The following is a 15,456-nucleotide window of genomic DNA, read 5'->3' on the forward strand; positions in this document are numbered from 1 at the left end:
ATTGGAAACATCAAGGTAAGGAGAATGTCCATTCAGAGAGACCAGACATACTCAAATTCTTTCTTCGCTATTCATAAAGTTTATTTTAGAAACTTGAATGTTCTTTAAAATGCAGAAAAAAAGGCCCAATACAGTAACATCTGAAACTATGTAACACAGGTGCTTCTAAGGCTGAGCCAGTGTATAATTTTAAGTGGAGTCTTAAAGAAAAGTTAGATGTTCTAGAGATAAGCCAATTGTTGTAAGAGTACTAAGAAGTTTTCCTAGGAAAGCTACAAAGGACTATGCACCAGGAAGGTATACTGAAATTTTCCAAACTAAATGTTCAAGTCTCAAGTTATGTGCTTTTGTTTAAAACAAAACAAAAAGATGTAAACTCAATAATGAATACGTAAAAAAATATGCACTGATTATTTTTAAAATCAAAAATAGGCTGTTAAAAGTATGCAAAGCAGTAAAAATGGGTAAGAGTTGCAACAACATTGCAAATAACACGCTTAACATGTCATTTCAGACTGAAAAGTTCTGATATACTCAATACAGAAACTAATCCAGTGAATGACTTCCAGAATCATTTCATCCATGTGAGAAGATAAAGTGGTTTTGCAATTCTCAGATTGCAGAGTATCAGTTACTCCTAACTTTATTTATAAAATAAGGCATAATAGTCATAAAATAAAGTTAGTCAATGAATACTTGACACCAGCTCAACTCTCAACTTGAACACCTGTAACTTATATGAGGGGTTTGATTTTTTTATGCATGCAAGAACTTACCAAGTGGAATGCCTTGCTATCTGGTTTAACTTTATGTTTTTCCATATATTTGATAAGGCTGCAGTTGGTATACCTAGAGAAAGAAAAAAAACCCCATGACACTTCTAATACGCAAATCTGATACAGCAAAGTTCTCTTAGTAGCCACGAAACCTTTGTAAGAATATTTTAGTCTCCATTGCTAATCCACTAAGCAGAGAAAAACTACAACTACCAACACCAGAGATGGCTTAAAAATCAGCCAGATACTACAGAAATGCATGTTTCCCTCACATGCTTGTAAAAACACATCACATCCACATAAAAACCACTTTTAACCCACATGCAGACACCAAACTATCACTTGGATTTATAAAATCATAGAATCTTTCAGGTCGGAAAAGACCTTTAAGAACATCCAGTCCAACCATTAACCTAACACTGCCAACCAGGCCAAATGCAAGGTCCTACATCTGGGTCGTGGCAATCCCAGGCATAAATACAGACTGGGTGGTGAATGGATCGACAGCAGCCCTGAGGAGAAGGACTTGGGAGTACTGGTGGACGAGAAGCTCAATATGAGCCGGCAATGTGCTCTTGCGGCCCAGAAGGCCAACCGCGTCCTGGGCTGCATCAAGAGGAGCGTGGCCAGCAGGTCGAGGGAGGTGATTCTCCCCCTCTACTCTGCCCTCGTGAGACCTCACTTGGAGTACTGCGTCCAGTTCTGGAGTCCCCAACATAAGAAGGACATGGACCAGTTGGAGAGGGTCCAGAGGAGGGCCACGAAGATGATAAGAGGGCTGGAGCACCTTTCCTATGAGGACAGGCTGAAAGAGTTGGGGCTGTTCAGCCTGGAGAAGAGGAGGCTCCGGGGTGACCTTATAGCGGTCTTCCAGTACCTCAAGGGGGCCTACAGGAAAGATGGGGAGAGGCTGTTCAGGAGGGCCAGTTATGATAGGACAAGGGGTAACGGTTTTAAAATAGAGGGAGGTAGGTTCAGGTTGGATATTAGGAAAAAATTTTTTACCATGAGAGTGGTAGAACACTGGAACAGGTTGCCCAGAGAGGTGGTGGATGCTCCATCCCTGGAGACGTTCAAGGCCAGGTTGGACAAGGCCCTGAGCAACCTGATCTAGTTGGAGATATCCCTGTTCCTTGCAGGGGGGTTGGACTAGATGACCTTTGAAGGTCCCTTCCAGCCCTAACCATTCTATGATTCTAAGTCCATCACTAAACCATGTCCCTAAGCACCACATCTACTCATCTTTCAAACACCTCCAGGGATGGTGACTTCACCACTTCCCTGGGCAGCCTGTTCCAATGCTTAATAACCCTTTTGGTGAAGAAATTTTTCCCAATATCCAGTCTAAACTGCCTTCTAGCAATTTTACTTCTATAGTTTCATTCCATGTATTCTAGTGCCAGAAAACATGGAGATAAACACTAAGCTCATCTTAACACTCTTCTGCAATTTACAGGTTGCTACAATAACATCCATGAAGTCACTTTTTTGATGCGGAGCTCACAAATAAGGTTTCTAAATGGTTACAATAGCATGGCAGATGCAAGAAATGCATGTAACAGTACAGCCCCAAATCCCTCAGCATGGAAACAAGGCAACAGGGTAGGGTCTTAAGTGCAGGTATTAGACTCTGGCACTGTGACAGCAAAACTGAAAGGCATTTTTTTCCTTTGGCCTTCATAAGCTACAGTAGACATTAAACCTGACAATTATACCCACTGTTTGCTGGAAACTGTATAAGGTTACCGGATCCTTTTTATACAGCTATCACAAAAAAAATCATTCCCAGTACCACAGATTTGGAAACAGCTGTGACAAAGTGTGCTTAGCAATCTTCAGAGCTGTGTGGGGTCTTACTGGCATCACCCATTTCACACCTGCCACCTTACCATTTACAGTCTGTCTCTGGCTACTGTTCTGATTCACACCACCTCAACAGGCCAAGTTCACTATTACGAAACAACTTTTATTTTTCTTTTTTTCATAATATAAGTTATAACCATTTCATAGTCCTTGTTTGGCATCTACATAGAAAACAACGTGAGCTGTAAGAAATTTAGGGTAGGAGGGAGAAGTAAAATATGCTTTCTTGAGAAAGCTCAACTCAAAAGCAGACTTACGTGTTTCTCCGGAAATCTTTCATTAAAGTTGAATGTTCGGGCATCTTTTTTATGTCTTCCCAATCTTTATCTGCAAAACCAATATTTATTAATAATATTTTTTTTTTCTCCCTCCAAGGAAAACAAAGGCTTTCCAAATATCTCTGTAGCCCTGTTTTGTTTTTTTTTTAAGTCTGCTTCTTTAATCTTACAGTTACTTATTTTTGTCCTCCTTGGCTCATATTCCTTCATCACCTCTTGACAACACATCTTCACAATATCAACATCTAAGAGGTTCCAGTTGTGTGCTGAATAACTCAAGAACTTAAAAAAAAACAGCTGCTGGCTACAGCGAAGATCACCATATGCCCAAAAGACAACACAGAAGAAAAACGTGTCAGCTATTCTGCTCGCACCCTTCAGGACTGTTACTTAATTTATTCAGGCACAGTCGTGATCTCAGGACAGAAGTACACAAGACTCCTGCAAATGCTGTCTCCTTCTAAGGGATCTTCCATTCTGACAGCACTGTCTTTAATTACAGGAAAAGGCTCAGGGGTACTGTGCAAATTTCTGCTCTCTCAACACAAAGGAAATACTGTTAGCCAAAAAAAAGTTAAGAAAAAGTAACATTCGTATGCTCAAATTAAAGAATATTTAATTTCCACTTCTCTGGGTAGACAAAGCCTGAAAAGGATTTAAAAATAAAACAAAAAAAATCACTACTAGCACCCCAGCCTCAAACGTATTACACTTCGTAACTCCCAAAAAGGCTCTGTCGGCAAGTACTTTGATTCAAGTCAAATCTTTACTAAGTCTTATCACCACTACTGAACACTGGGAGCTTAAAAATATGAAGTGAATAAATAAATCAGAGATTATTTAATTATCAGTTATTCAAATAAAAAATTCTCCTCTTTTCCTATCCCTTAACCTAAAGACATGTGAAACTGTTTCAAATACAGCAAGTGCCAATGAAGCAAAAAATTTGATGCAATTGAATGAAAAATAATATTTCTTGCTAAGAACCAAAGACCTTTAAAAATCAAATGCAGACAATTAGAAAGGATTATTTCAACCAATCAGAAAACAATGATAGTATCATCTATCTATGTAAGCTACACAAAGGCAATGTAAAACCCAAAGGAAGTAAGAAAAGCATAAGAAAAGAGTAAAATTCTAGGCTAAAAGCAGAAAAGGACAGTATTGCTTAAAGAAGCAAAATTAAGGGGGATTTTCAAGAAAATAAAAGTACTTAATATGCAAAGGCAACAGTTCGGGGAATCTCATACAGCTGTATAGAAGCAATGAAGTACACATGGGATAAAAAAAAGTAGAGGGGGAAAAATAAGAGCGAATGTCATACCAAATTCTAGCACAAACAAAGACCACACACTACATGTGAAAGGAAGAAGAAAGTCCACTAGAACAGTAAAGAAAAGGATTACTACTACTGAACGGACAACAGCAGGGAACACAAGCAGTGAGGAGATAGATGACCAAAAAGTAAAACCCCTGTTATTCTGACATCTGCAGTCACGTGGACACTAGAAGACAAAGCATTAACTGAAAAGATGCAAGACGGCCTGTAGAAAAACAAGATATGACCAACACTGAGGGGAAAATGAAATGTGATATCCACATTGTAATTTATTTTGGTTCATGCAACCAGTTCTTTGTTCCAGTTTGGAATAAAGACATTTTCTCCATATCAAAAGCTTTCTAGCATGGAAAATAAAAATTAAATACCCTCCCTTACTTCCAAATGTTATGTTTAATTTAGCATGAGTTAAACATCTGCATAATAGTGACTAAATGTATAGATTTTTGCTTGGTTTCATACAATAATCAATTGCTTTCCAAATCCATAATCACTACTGCAGAAATGCAGAAATATTCCTTCTGATTTTTAATCATCCACCATTAAATATGATCTTTTAAAATTATAAAACACTGGTACATGTATATGCAAAGATAATCCTATCATTAATAATAGGAAAAATATCTAATATGAGCATTAGATTCTAGATTTATAACTCATGAAATAATGATTGTGTTTGAACAGCTTTGTTGCTTTGATCAGCTGCCACCTTCATATGCAAAGAAAGCAATACAGATATCTTTCTTTGAACAGCAGTGATAAAAAAATACAGTATGTACCTGCAGGAAATCCCATTACATTGAATATTCTGTCCAGCTGGTCATGGTGATAAGGATTACTAGTTTTGATATCTTCTTGTCGACAATGGAATATTGGCTCTGATGTTAGCAGCTCTGCAAATATACACCCTATGGCCCAAATATCTTTGAAAAAGGAGAACAGAAATAAAAAAATCAAATGAATCTTTCCAAAAGCATCTTGGTGAGGTAGAATGTTAGTTTTTAGCTTATCAGAGATAAGATCCCCGCATTGAAAATTTCGAGTTTCTATTGTAGAAGTGCAACACTTTCTCGACTTTTCCTTTTAGCTATGGATAGAGGTACACAATTCGGTAACTACACAGGAGCTGAGTGAGTATCATACAAGTTTTTGTGGGGTTTCTAAAGTGTAGTTATCATTTGTTGCTGTAAAAATTAGTTCAATTAAGACAAAACCCAAAGGAAACTGTTTGGATAACTGTCCATTCATAAAATACAAATAAAGAAAAGCCAACCAACATCTTGCCCGTTCACTGCCATACTGTTCCAGCCAAGAAATGTCCCCTCTCTGATCAGCCACTGGGTTTAATAAGTATTAAATGACCCCAAAAATACAAGTTGAAAAGTAGTGATACTGGAGTAAGTCAAATGCTATCTATAAAACCTTGTGGAGAATAACAAGAAAAAAATTACTCCATGCCCATGTACCTCACAGCTTTTTTTGATAACATTCATTTAAAAAAAACCCAAAAAATCAAAACCCTTTGTTTTAACTATTGTGTCCCAATCTACAAAATCAGACAGCCTGCATTTTTCCAGTTGTTTTCCCAATTATTTTCTGGTATATAAACCCGCAATTTTTAACTTACATGACGTAATGTTACACTGAACCTTGAATGAACAGGAAAAGGTCATGAACAAGGACAAAAGCAAATGATGCAGAGAGCATAACCCCATTACTCAGTGTTTGTGTACAGTCAGTTTTTATGTGTGCTGGAATAAAACCCACGTACTAAAGGCTATGACCATCCATGCAGTTTCACATGCTGCAAGCAGGAGAAAGTGCCAGTAAAGTGAAGGAACACTCAAATAGAACAAAAAAAGCAGCTTAAAGGAACATATAAAGAAATGTATTTAATCTAGAAATTAATCTATAAAAACACAGTATTAACGGCAAAGTAAATGAAAATACATTTAAGTCAAACGTTAGAATTTCTGACAAAAACACTGACATGATCTAAAAAAATAATGATGAAGGTCTGAGGAAATAATTTCAAGTTACAGAAACAACACGTATTCCGACAGGGAGCCTCTATGTTTGTGCCAAGTAAGTGGAGCATTACAGGGGAAGTTACTTCCCCAGGAATGGTTGCCAGGCTTTAACATATCTTTTAAATCAGAGAAAAACTTCCCAGTCCTCCTTCCTACAGTCTCTCTCTCTTCCTTCCATGGCAAAGCTGTTCACATTCACTAAAGGCAAACACCCCTCCAGGCTGCCACTGGGCTATTCCCCGGGTCCTACAGCCACAGCCGCTCCTACCGTCAGCAATCCCTTACTCCCCAACTGGTAAGAGCAGAGACTGGCAAAGCAAAGTCAAAACTGTTAAAATTCAGACCAATACGTATGAACTCAGTGGTGAGGAGGATGCAGGATTAAGCTGATGTAACTAACGCCATCCTCACAGTGTCTGCGTTCTGTGAGGCTTCGGGTTTCCTGGATATGCCTGATGCAGTATCACAGCTTATCCTGTTGTGTGACCCTCCTCATGTCTTACTACCTCAAGCAACTCCTATTCACACTTGTGCTTTGAAAAAGATAGAGAGAGGCTAAAACGCAGCTTATTTTTACAGTTTAGTTTCAGTGCAGCCAATATATTCTATTTCATCTATTTATTACACTAGGCAAAAATCTCTGCAATAAAATGAGTGCACTGTGCTTCATCACGATCATAGAGATTCTACTAATAGTTCGCAGATGTATCCATATTTTGTATAACCCCTAACAGCATTTATGAAAATCTTGTGTGAAAGCCATATAAAATTATATTGCATCACAGGGCATTTGGAGCCAAAACCCAGATATATTTAATCCCTCTATCTAGCCACAGACTACAGTAAACTAAACAATTTGTCAAAGTTTAGTATTTCCTCAAGAATCAGTAATGTACCTTTAACTCTGCTACTTCCTTTGTACTATTTATCAATGCTTCAATATTTGGGTACACTTTGCATAAAGAACAAAAGAATTTTTTTTTCCCAATTTACTTACCAATAGCTTTGGTATAATGCCTTGCTCCAAGAAGCAACTCTGGAGCTCGATACCAGAACGTTACAACTACTGGATCCAAGTCTGCTAAAGGCTTCAGAGGTGAATTAAATAATCGGGCAAAGCCCATGTCAGCTGCAAAATTCAAAGAGAGATGTTTTAAAATTTTTAGGAAAACTAACAATTCTATATTTTTTAAACGAACTGATTGAGTTTACTTGTTAGAGCTACCATCACTGTGCTAAATAAAACACAAACGCAGACTGTAGCAGATATGAATTCTGTGAGTAGATTTTCTTAAGGCTTTTGTAGAAGTTACTGGATATCATCACCTATAGTATATCATTATAAGTATATATATCATCTATATAAGTATATCATTATAAATCATTGCTAACATGAGCCATTTAGAAAAAAGAATTAACCATTGTTCTGAAAAAGCGCATCAACTCACTTCTCTCAGGACACTGGTAAATCCTGACTCAATTTACCTGATATTCTCCAGTAAAATATTCCGTTATTACAGGATGGTCTTTCAAGAAGCAGCATTTTAAATGTGAGCAAAATGCAAGTTCTGCAAAGGTTAGAATGATTTATAATACATACATGCACATCACAAAAGCTCCCTCCTCATGAAGTTAGCTGTAGCAAGATTTCCTTCACTCAAAAAAAAAAAAGCAACTGACCCTAAAGCATCTGCCTGCCTGCTAATTTTCTGTCAAGACATATTTCCAGTATCGAGATACCAGTACTAAATACCATTTAGGCTTCGATTTTAAAATTCTGTTTGGGGGCATTATATCATTAAAAACTGCTTTTTAGAATTGGTGGTATATAACTGTCTGGAAAGCTGCCTAAACTGCCAAATAAAAGTGATACAGAAAAAAATGGGCAGAGACTAAAATATCCTTATACACCTTATCGCTTTCCCAACCCACCACTCCCCAAGTCCCAAGAAGGAGGGACTCTCTGGTGCAGGGATAAACACATGCTGAAAAAGACTCACATGAAATGAGACGAGTAGCCATTGTGAGGGAAAAGGACCTACGTGCTTAACTCACTGGTTGAGGGACTCTAACTTGACCACGCCACCCTTAATTATTTTTTTTCATATGCATTCCTATTTATGATTGGTTTAATGCATTTAAAAAGAGAAACATTTTACAGTTTTCTACATTAAAATATCGATTACTCAAGATATGATCAAGTCACTAGCAACTATGAAAAGTAAGGAAAATTGTTGTCAGAAAGTGAATTTATGACTCAAAATTACACAAAAAAGCCTATAAAAATTATTTTAAGTTAAATACCAGTTATGTATTTTTTAGAAATATTAGTTACGGTGGAAAAGTGGAAGCCCTTGGTATGGGTATAACTTCTGTATTCTTTTCCTGCTGTGGTAATATCTTAATAAGAAAAAAAAAAATATCTACATTTTGATTACACACTTAGAAAGCCAGGGTCCCCCTCCCTCTTCCCCCACTGGGAACGGATGGCTCAGAGGACTGGTGGTCCGATACAGAATCTTTCACCTGTCCATTAACAGAGTGTGACTAAATTTAGTTGTGCTCTAATTTATTCCCAAATTAATTCATAACTATCAATTAAGAAATAAATGGGTGGTCTATGTGTAATTACTAGCAAGTAGTTGTGTACAGCAAATATCACCACCACAGTTGAACGTGAACGTGCAGGAGGATGACTTATGTTCTCAATGTTGGAAGTAACGACTCCGTGAAGAATAAGGTAATAGGAAGAAATTCTCCCTTCCGCTGCCCGTGCTGTACCTGTTCTGTACCAAGAAGACCTCAATCTCTATTGTCAACCTTAAACCTCGCAAGGGCATTAAAAATTTTCAGGGTAGGATCTGCAGAAGTGTTCGGCCCTGGCCTGCCTGCTCCTTGGATTTCAAAGGGCGAGGGAAGGAATAGAGCGGCACCGAACGCTCCAAGAAAATCCTACCCCGAATCATTACACTAGTGACTAACAACAGAATTCAGATAAACAAAACGGAGTAGAGAGCAACAATGCAGAAGAATAATCTCATAAAGAAAGCCAGAGGGAAGTGAAAAAGATGAACTAGCTTAAAAAAAAAATCCTTCCAAATGGGGCTGCACTACCATAATAAATGTAAGCAGGCTGTGCATTAGCAGTCTGCTGTCGAAGCACTGCCACGCTAATGCACAGCGTGGCATAGCTTATTAGACTACAGTTAATTTTTATTTATTTCTTTATTTTCTTTAATTTAAAACAATTGAAGTTCTACAAATTATCCTCTCACTGTGAACAGCAACTCCCACCAGAAAACGTTACCATAGCGGGGAAAGTGTTGGGTCCTTCCTACCCTGGTACACCCCAGTTTGAGCATTTAGCAGTAGTTCTCACTAAGCATTTTGGCTGGATTACTGTGTTTTCTGGACTTTAGGATCCCGTGCGTTTATCTCCAAGGGACCTGTCTAACCTTTCAAGAACATTTTGTAGGCTAAATGCCACCTTGGATTCCATTATAAAATTTAATGTTTGTAGTAATGACTAGTTCCCTATTTAGATTTTATAAGCAGCAGCAAGGTAATGTTATGGCATTACAGGGGTAAATGGAGGAAATTTTAAAATCTCATTTCTTTATCCTCCTTTCCCCTAGCTAGCTCTCATCTTTATCCCCATATGAAAATCCCCCACCCCACACAAACACCCACTTAAACAAAATATAATGACATTTTCCACTTTTCATTGATGAGGCTACAGCATTTCATCATCAGAGCTGGTGCATGGAGCTAATACCAAGAAGCCAGTCACTCAGAAAACAGCATTTAGGCAATGTGCCCAGGCACATACTAACATTACAGTGACTACTTTAGGTGGTACAACTGCACCTTCATAACATTCTAACTTAAATGCTACACTGGGACTTATCAAAGATATAAACATACCAATTTTTACTCTTCCTCGCTCAGGACCTTCACCCATAACTAAAATATTAGCAGGTTTCTGTGGAAAAAAAAATAAATATACAATACATATACCACGATAAACCTAAACATTAGTCTCTGAAAAGTTAGTTAAGCTTTGTTTTGCCAGTTTTAGACCAACTTTGTTTTGATAAAAATGACAAGTTTCTTTGTCACCATAAAACTGTGCAAGGACTCAGACACAGGCTCTCCCTGACTGCATCTTCCTCACGTTTCTTTTTGGCATTTCTGTGCTCCAGCACCATATTCCCTAACTGACACCCTGGTGTCTGTCCTCGACCCGCAAGAGCTGGCAGTCGCCAAGCCACTGAGACTTCTACCAAAATTCACTCTAGATCCTTTTGGCAGGAGGCAGTCCCATTGCTGCCCACCACCCTGCACCCCCAGCACAGGGACAGGAAACCAGCTCTACAACATGTTTTGCCCAGGGTCATTAGGCACATTTGCAGACACATTTTACATTGTTTTTAAAAAATATACCTGAGATACAGATTAAATGTTACCGTATCACATATACTGGAGAGAAAAATAATCTAAATTATTCCTATTTACAAGCATATACCAATTCAGACAGCTGCAAAACTGGAAAGGATTGCCTTTACATCATTTTTCTCTCCATCTTCTCTTTCTTTCTTTCACTAGGGAGGTGAGTTAAAGAACTGAGCTAGAGTTCAGCTGGTTAGAAACATAACCGCTCGCTTCTTAATCCTGTATTTTCTGCCATCCTGTTGCTCAGTCAGAAGATTCCTGAAACACTAACACTGTTTATATAAAACAAACCTGCAGTGCTTATTTTCAGGGAAAAAAGTCAGGAAAGTCACAACTAAAGCTGAAAACATATGCTAGACTTGTTTTGAAATGGAGGGATTCAGACACCCATTCATATTGTAACACCTGAACAGGAAGCTCCTGTTCAGTTGTGAACTGTAAGAATTACAATAAGGCTGAGTTACAGCTCTTGCTTTGCTTTACGGGTTTAAAACGATCTGAAGAAAAAAGTACCTCAGCAAGACAGTTTAAGCTACCTAAAAGTTAATATAATAAATCCCAATATCTTAGTGTGATTTATCAAACATGTATTCTAGGAAATTCTAAAGTTTTCCTGAATCTATCAGGCTCTGGTGTAAACATATTCAGAGAGACGAAAGACCACGATGTGATATCAATCTAGAAGTAATTCATATCGTGTAAAACAAGGTGCAGAAAATTAAGAATCCAGTAAAAAATTTCTTTGAGAAACTTAATTACTACCGCTTGTGAAAGGCTCCAACATGGATTTCTGAAACTGTACAATCCACACCCAAAATATGAAAAAGGAATTGGAGGTGTTGCATCTCTTCTTTGAGAGCAGGTTAAAGATAGAAGAAAATGTTATAGCTTGACCATGGTCAAAAAGGTAAGATATATCCCATTATCTTTCCAACAGCGATAACAACAGATTCAACATGTGCTGCATCAGCTCAGTGACATGCAGAAGAACTCGTGTCCCACACCACCACCACCCTCCCTTTTTGGGTTTTTTTTGTTTGTTTGTTTTAATCAAAGCATACACTCCAGGTAAACACTGCTTCAACATTAAAAAAATGCAGCACGTGGGCACAACGCTCACAAAGCATCCGATTCTGATTGCTTCTAGAAAAGTCCTATAAATAAACAAGCAGCATAAATCTTTAAATTCAGAGTTAATGTTGATGTTGAAAGCAATTCAAACTACTAGGTAAGAAAACACATCATTTTACCACATAAATCATTCTATTGCTACACCGTGGCTCAAGGAGAAAATATGCCTATCTTTTACAAAAGCTGCTTCAATATATTTGGGGTGTTAATAAGCTACATACCTAGTTAATGTTTCTTGAATAAACAATACATTACACAGGCACTAAAACTTTCCAGATAACTAACACATCGACCTAAAGTATAATTTGCCCCTCTGCATTTTTGATAGTAATCTACAAAAATGCTTGTAACATCCTCCTGATGCTTTTACCTTAAAACATTTTACTATTTGGATTTTGATAGGGACAAGGAGCCATATTCACACAAAGACTCCATTATGCCAGATGATTAATCGTGACAGCACTGAGCAACAATTCCTGCCCCAAAGATCTTCTACCCTAAGTTCAAAGTAGGCACAGATGAGAAGAGAAAGCACAAAGAGATGAGACAGTACTGGTTAGAAAAATCTCAGGATTTACAGAGAACACTGAAAAATACAGACAATTTAGAAACCCGTGTAGGAGTCTTCTAAAGCCGCAAAATAAAAAACCAAAACCCTCAGCTGGTCTGGAATAACCATTCACAGCAGTTCACTTCTTTCTAGAGGCAAAGGCCCTTCACTGAAACAGCTCTGTTTGAAACAGAAGATTCTTAATAGAGACAAAAATATTGATAGAGTCACATCACCGTAAAGAGATACAACATCACAGTTAAAGATTAAAACAATTAAATTTAAAATCGGAAGTCTTATTCTGAAGGTTCCCATTCCTAAAACCATTGCATTAATAGCCTAGAACAACATCATTACTTGAAAGAGTTTTCCAAATAAGACCATTAATCAGTATTTAAATTCAATAGGGAATATTATCAGAAAGCAGTATAGGGACAGCACTGGCATTCCTAAAACATAAGCTTTTTGAGGACTCCCTGAAAAACATTCCAGTCCACTAACAAAAGTTACAATGTGGGTCAGAGATTCTCGTTAGACATCTCTGACTCAAGTCCACCATCTGGAGAAAGAAAACAACTCCCCAGATTTGTCTCTTTGGACAACTCATTACATATTAGAAACTTACTTGCAAAGAAAAATAAGCAGTCGTTAGAAATAGAAGGAATAAATCTGGACAAACTTCACTAATTAACCAATTTGTTAATTTTCAGTTTAATTTTAAATATCCAGAGAAAAAGCAAGTTTAAAGTATTTATTCAAATCACTTGGGCTGAGCAAATGAAGAAAAATCTTTCATCAATTTTTATACTGTGTTCTGAACACACATTACTTTAGGAAGTTGATCATTTATAGTTATTAAAAAAATGACAGCTGTTTTAAAGTCACTCATTTTTGTTCTAATAGAGGTCTATTTACTTTTGCTTTCAAGTAAGCCAGTTTGCTCATGTCAGACAAAGGCAAATTACAAAGCTGTTATGATCCATGTGAAGAGCCATGTAGCAACGTGCAGCTGAGTACTTTAGAGATGAACAAAACAACTTTCTGACATCCCCATGGAACGAAATTTAAGAAAAGTCACCATTTCCCTGCAACAGCCCACCTCAGCACCAGGGGAATAATTCATTCTCATGAATGAATGGCCTTGTGACCATGGCACAGCAGTAAGTCTTACCTTGCTCTACATCTGGCTTTGTAGGACTCCTTGTGTGATTTCTAGACAAATAGAATCACAGACTGGTTTGGGTTGGAAGGGACCTTAAAGATCATCTAGTTCCAACACCCCTGCCATGGGCAGGGACACCTTCCACTACACTCCTTCTAGTCTGATCTTGAACACTTCCAGGGATGGGGCATCCACAGCTTCTCTGGGCAACCTGTTTCAGTGCCTCACCACCCTAATCCTGTGCATTTAATCACTGTTACTACTGAAAAGAGAACACAGATCCTCACTGAAATATTTTTAGGTACTTCTAATTTAATCATTACTTGTAAAGTGCAAGCGGGCATCCTAAGCAGCAGGCTAATTTCAAATAAAGGAGCTAAAAAACCAAGAGGCTATACCAACAGGATCATAGATCTACAAAGAACTTCAGGCAGTCACCTTCTTCCATCTGCCTGAGCTGATGCACGATACCGCTCTCTGATCCTAAAGTCTCCGACGATGAAGGCTGCACAATTCCCAGGCAATCTATCGTCTTTCACTTTTTTTTCCTATCGCAGGGTTTTTTCCTTTGCTTTTAGCACAACGAATGAGGTTACTCCCATTGCCTCTTCTCTTACACATCAGTAGAAAGATTAGACAACCAGTCTTGAACTGCCAGGACTTCTTGCACTTCTGAAGATACACATCTCTTTTAAGCCCTATCAGCTAGATTAAACAACTCTCTTCTGGTCTGTGTTTCCTAGTAGGTGATTTTTTTCTGGATGTATGATCATTCTCCTTGCTTTCCTCTAGCTGTTCTGCCTTGGGTCACCTATTTGCTTCAACCCAAGTTCTCCAAATTACACACTGCTCCTGCCGAGACTTCACTAATGCTAAATACAGTGGAGGGATTGTTCTACATGCCTTGCACAGCATCTTCCACTTTATACAATCCCAGTATGGTACCTTGTTTTGCCTCACTATGTAAGGCTATTGATTCAGGTTAAGGTTATGAGCCATGCATCATCTTCACATCTTTTCTGCAGGACTGCTACGTATTTTATTTTTTTTTTTTTAAGATCATTGTTCCATTTGAACAAACACTGCAGTCACATACTGCTTTTCAACATACACTGAAAATGTTTGCATCATCAAGAGGGGAAACTCAGACTTTAGAACTTATTTGGGTTTCTATTTTGAAGATAAAAATGCAAACAACATGGAAATTGTACCAATCTATGTCTTGATGAGATGCCACCAGATCAAAAAAATACAACATTCCTGTTGCTCACAGTAAGTTTTTCACAGAAGCAGTAGATGATTATTTGTTCTGTGTCCACATACTAGATGTCTGGAAATCACAGGACATTTTCTCATGCTTCTGGAAAGGTATTCTGCTTTGTGTCCTCCTTCCACTAAGTTTTACTCATCAAAGCAGTGAGGAAAAAAAAAAAGGTATTTTTGGACAGCTTAGCTATTGTGATCTTTGATACTTACTCATTTTAGCATCAAACCAGGTCTGTAGGAACTACTCCACATATTTTTTGCTTACGAGGCTGTTTCTGAACTCGTTAGTTTTCAAAGATTGATTTTAAACATACCTATCAATGAGTAAGCAAAACTCCTTTGAATTATCTATCATGTTATAACACAGATGCTACCTCCCCCCGACTCCCACTTATTAACTGTTTGCAGTAGTCCCACGTATATTTATGAACAGACTCACCCTCTTTATACCTCCATTTTAATGCACCCTTTTAATAGTTTTCATTTGGATAATCCCATACTTAAGAGTTTGGCTACTAAAACATTACTCCGTAGAAGGTTCACGATGATGGGGTGAGTCACACCAATGACTTTTGTTAACCACTAATATTTGTGCATTGCTAATGGCTG

At 37.8% G+C, this 15,456-nt stretch overlaps 1 protein-coding gene across 3 annotated transcripts in view; it reads right to left on the reverse strand.

The window, feature by feature from the left end:
- The window catches only part of CDK8 (cyclin dependent kinase 8), an 87,886-nt gene that overhangs the window by 13,807 nt on the left and 58,623 nt on the right, over positions 1–15,456 (reverse strand). For 2 of the 3 annotated variants that reach the window (XM_086613184.1, XM_086613174.1), the window contains exons 5-9: positions 10,211–10,268; positions 7,284–7,415; positions 5,036–5,179; positions 2,897–2,966; positions 777–849 (exon numbers count right to left, since the gene is read on the reverse strand). In XM_086613184.1, coding sequence (XP_086469310.1) covers positions 777–849; positions 2,897–2,966; positions 5,036–5,179; positions 7,284–7,415; positions 10,211–10,268 — 477 coding nt within the window. The remainder of the gene's footprint in view (positions 1–776; positions 850–2,896; positions 2,967–5,035; positions 5,180–7,283; positions 7,416–10,210; positions 10,269–15,456) is intronic. The other variant, XM_086613193.1, reaches the window with a different exon arrangement.

Source organism: Tauraco erythrolophus, chromosome 1, assembly GCF_009769465.1.
Source record: "Tauraco erythrolophus isolate bTauEry1 chromosome 1, bTauEry1.pri, whole genome shotgun sequence".
Lineage (NCBI taxonomy): Eukaryota > Metazoa > Chordata > Aves > Musophagiformes > Musophagidae > Tauraco > Tauraco erythrolophus.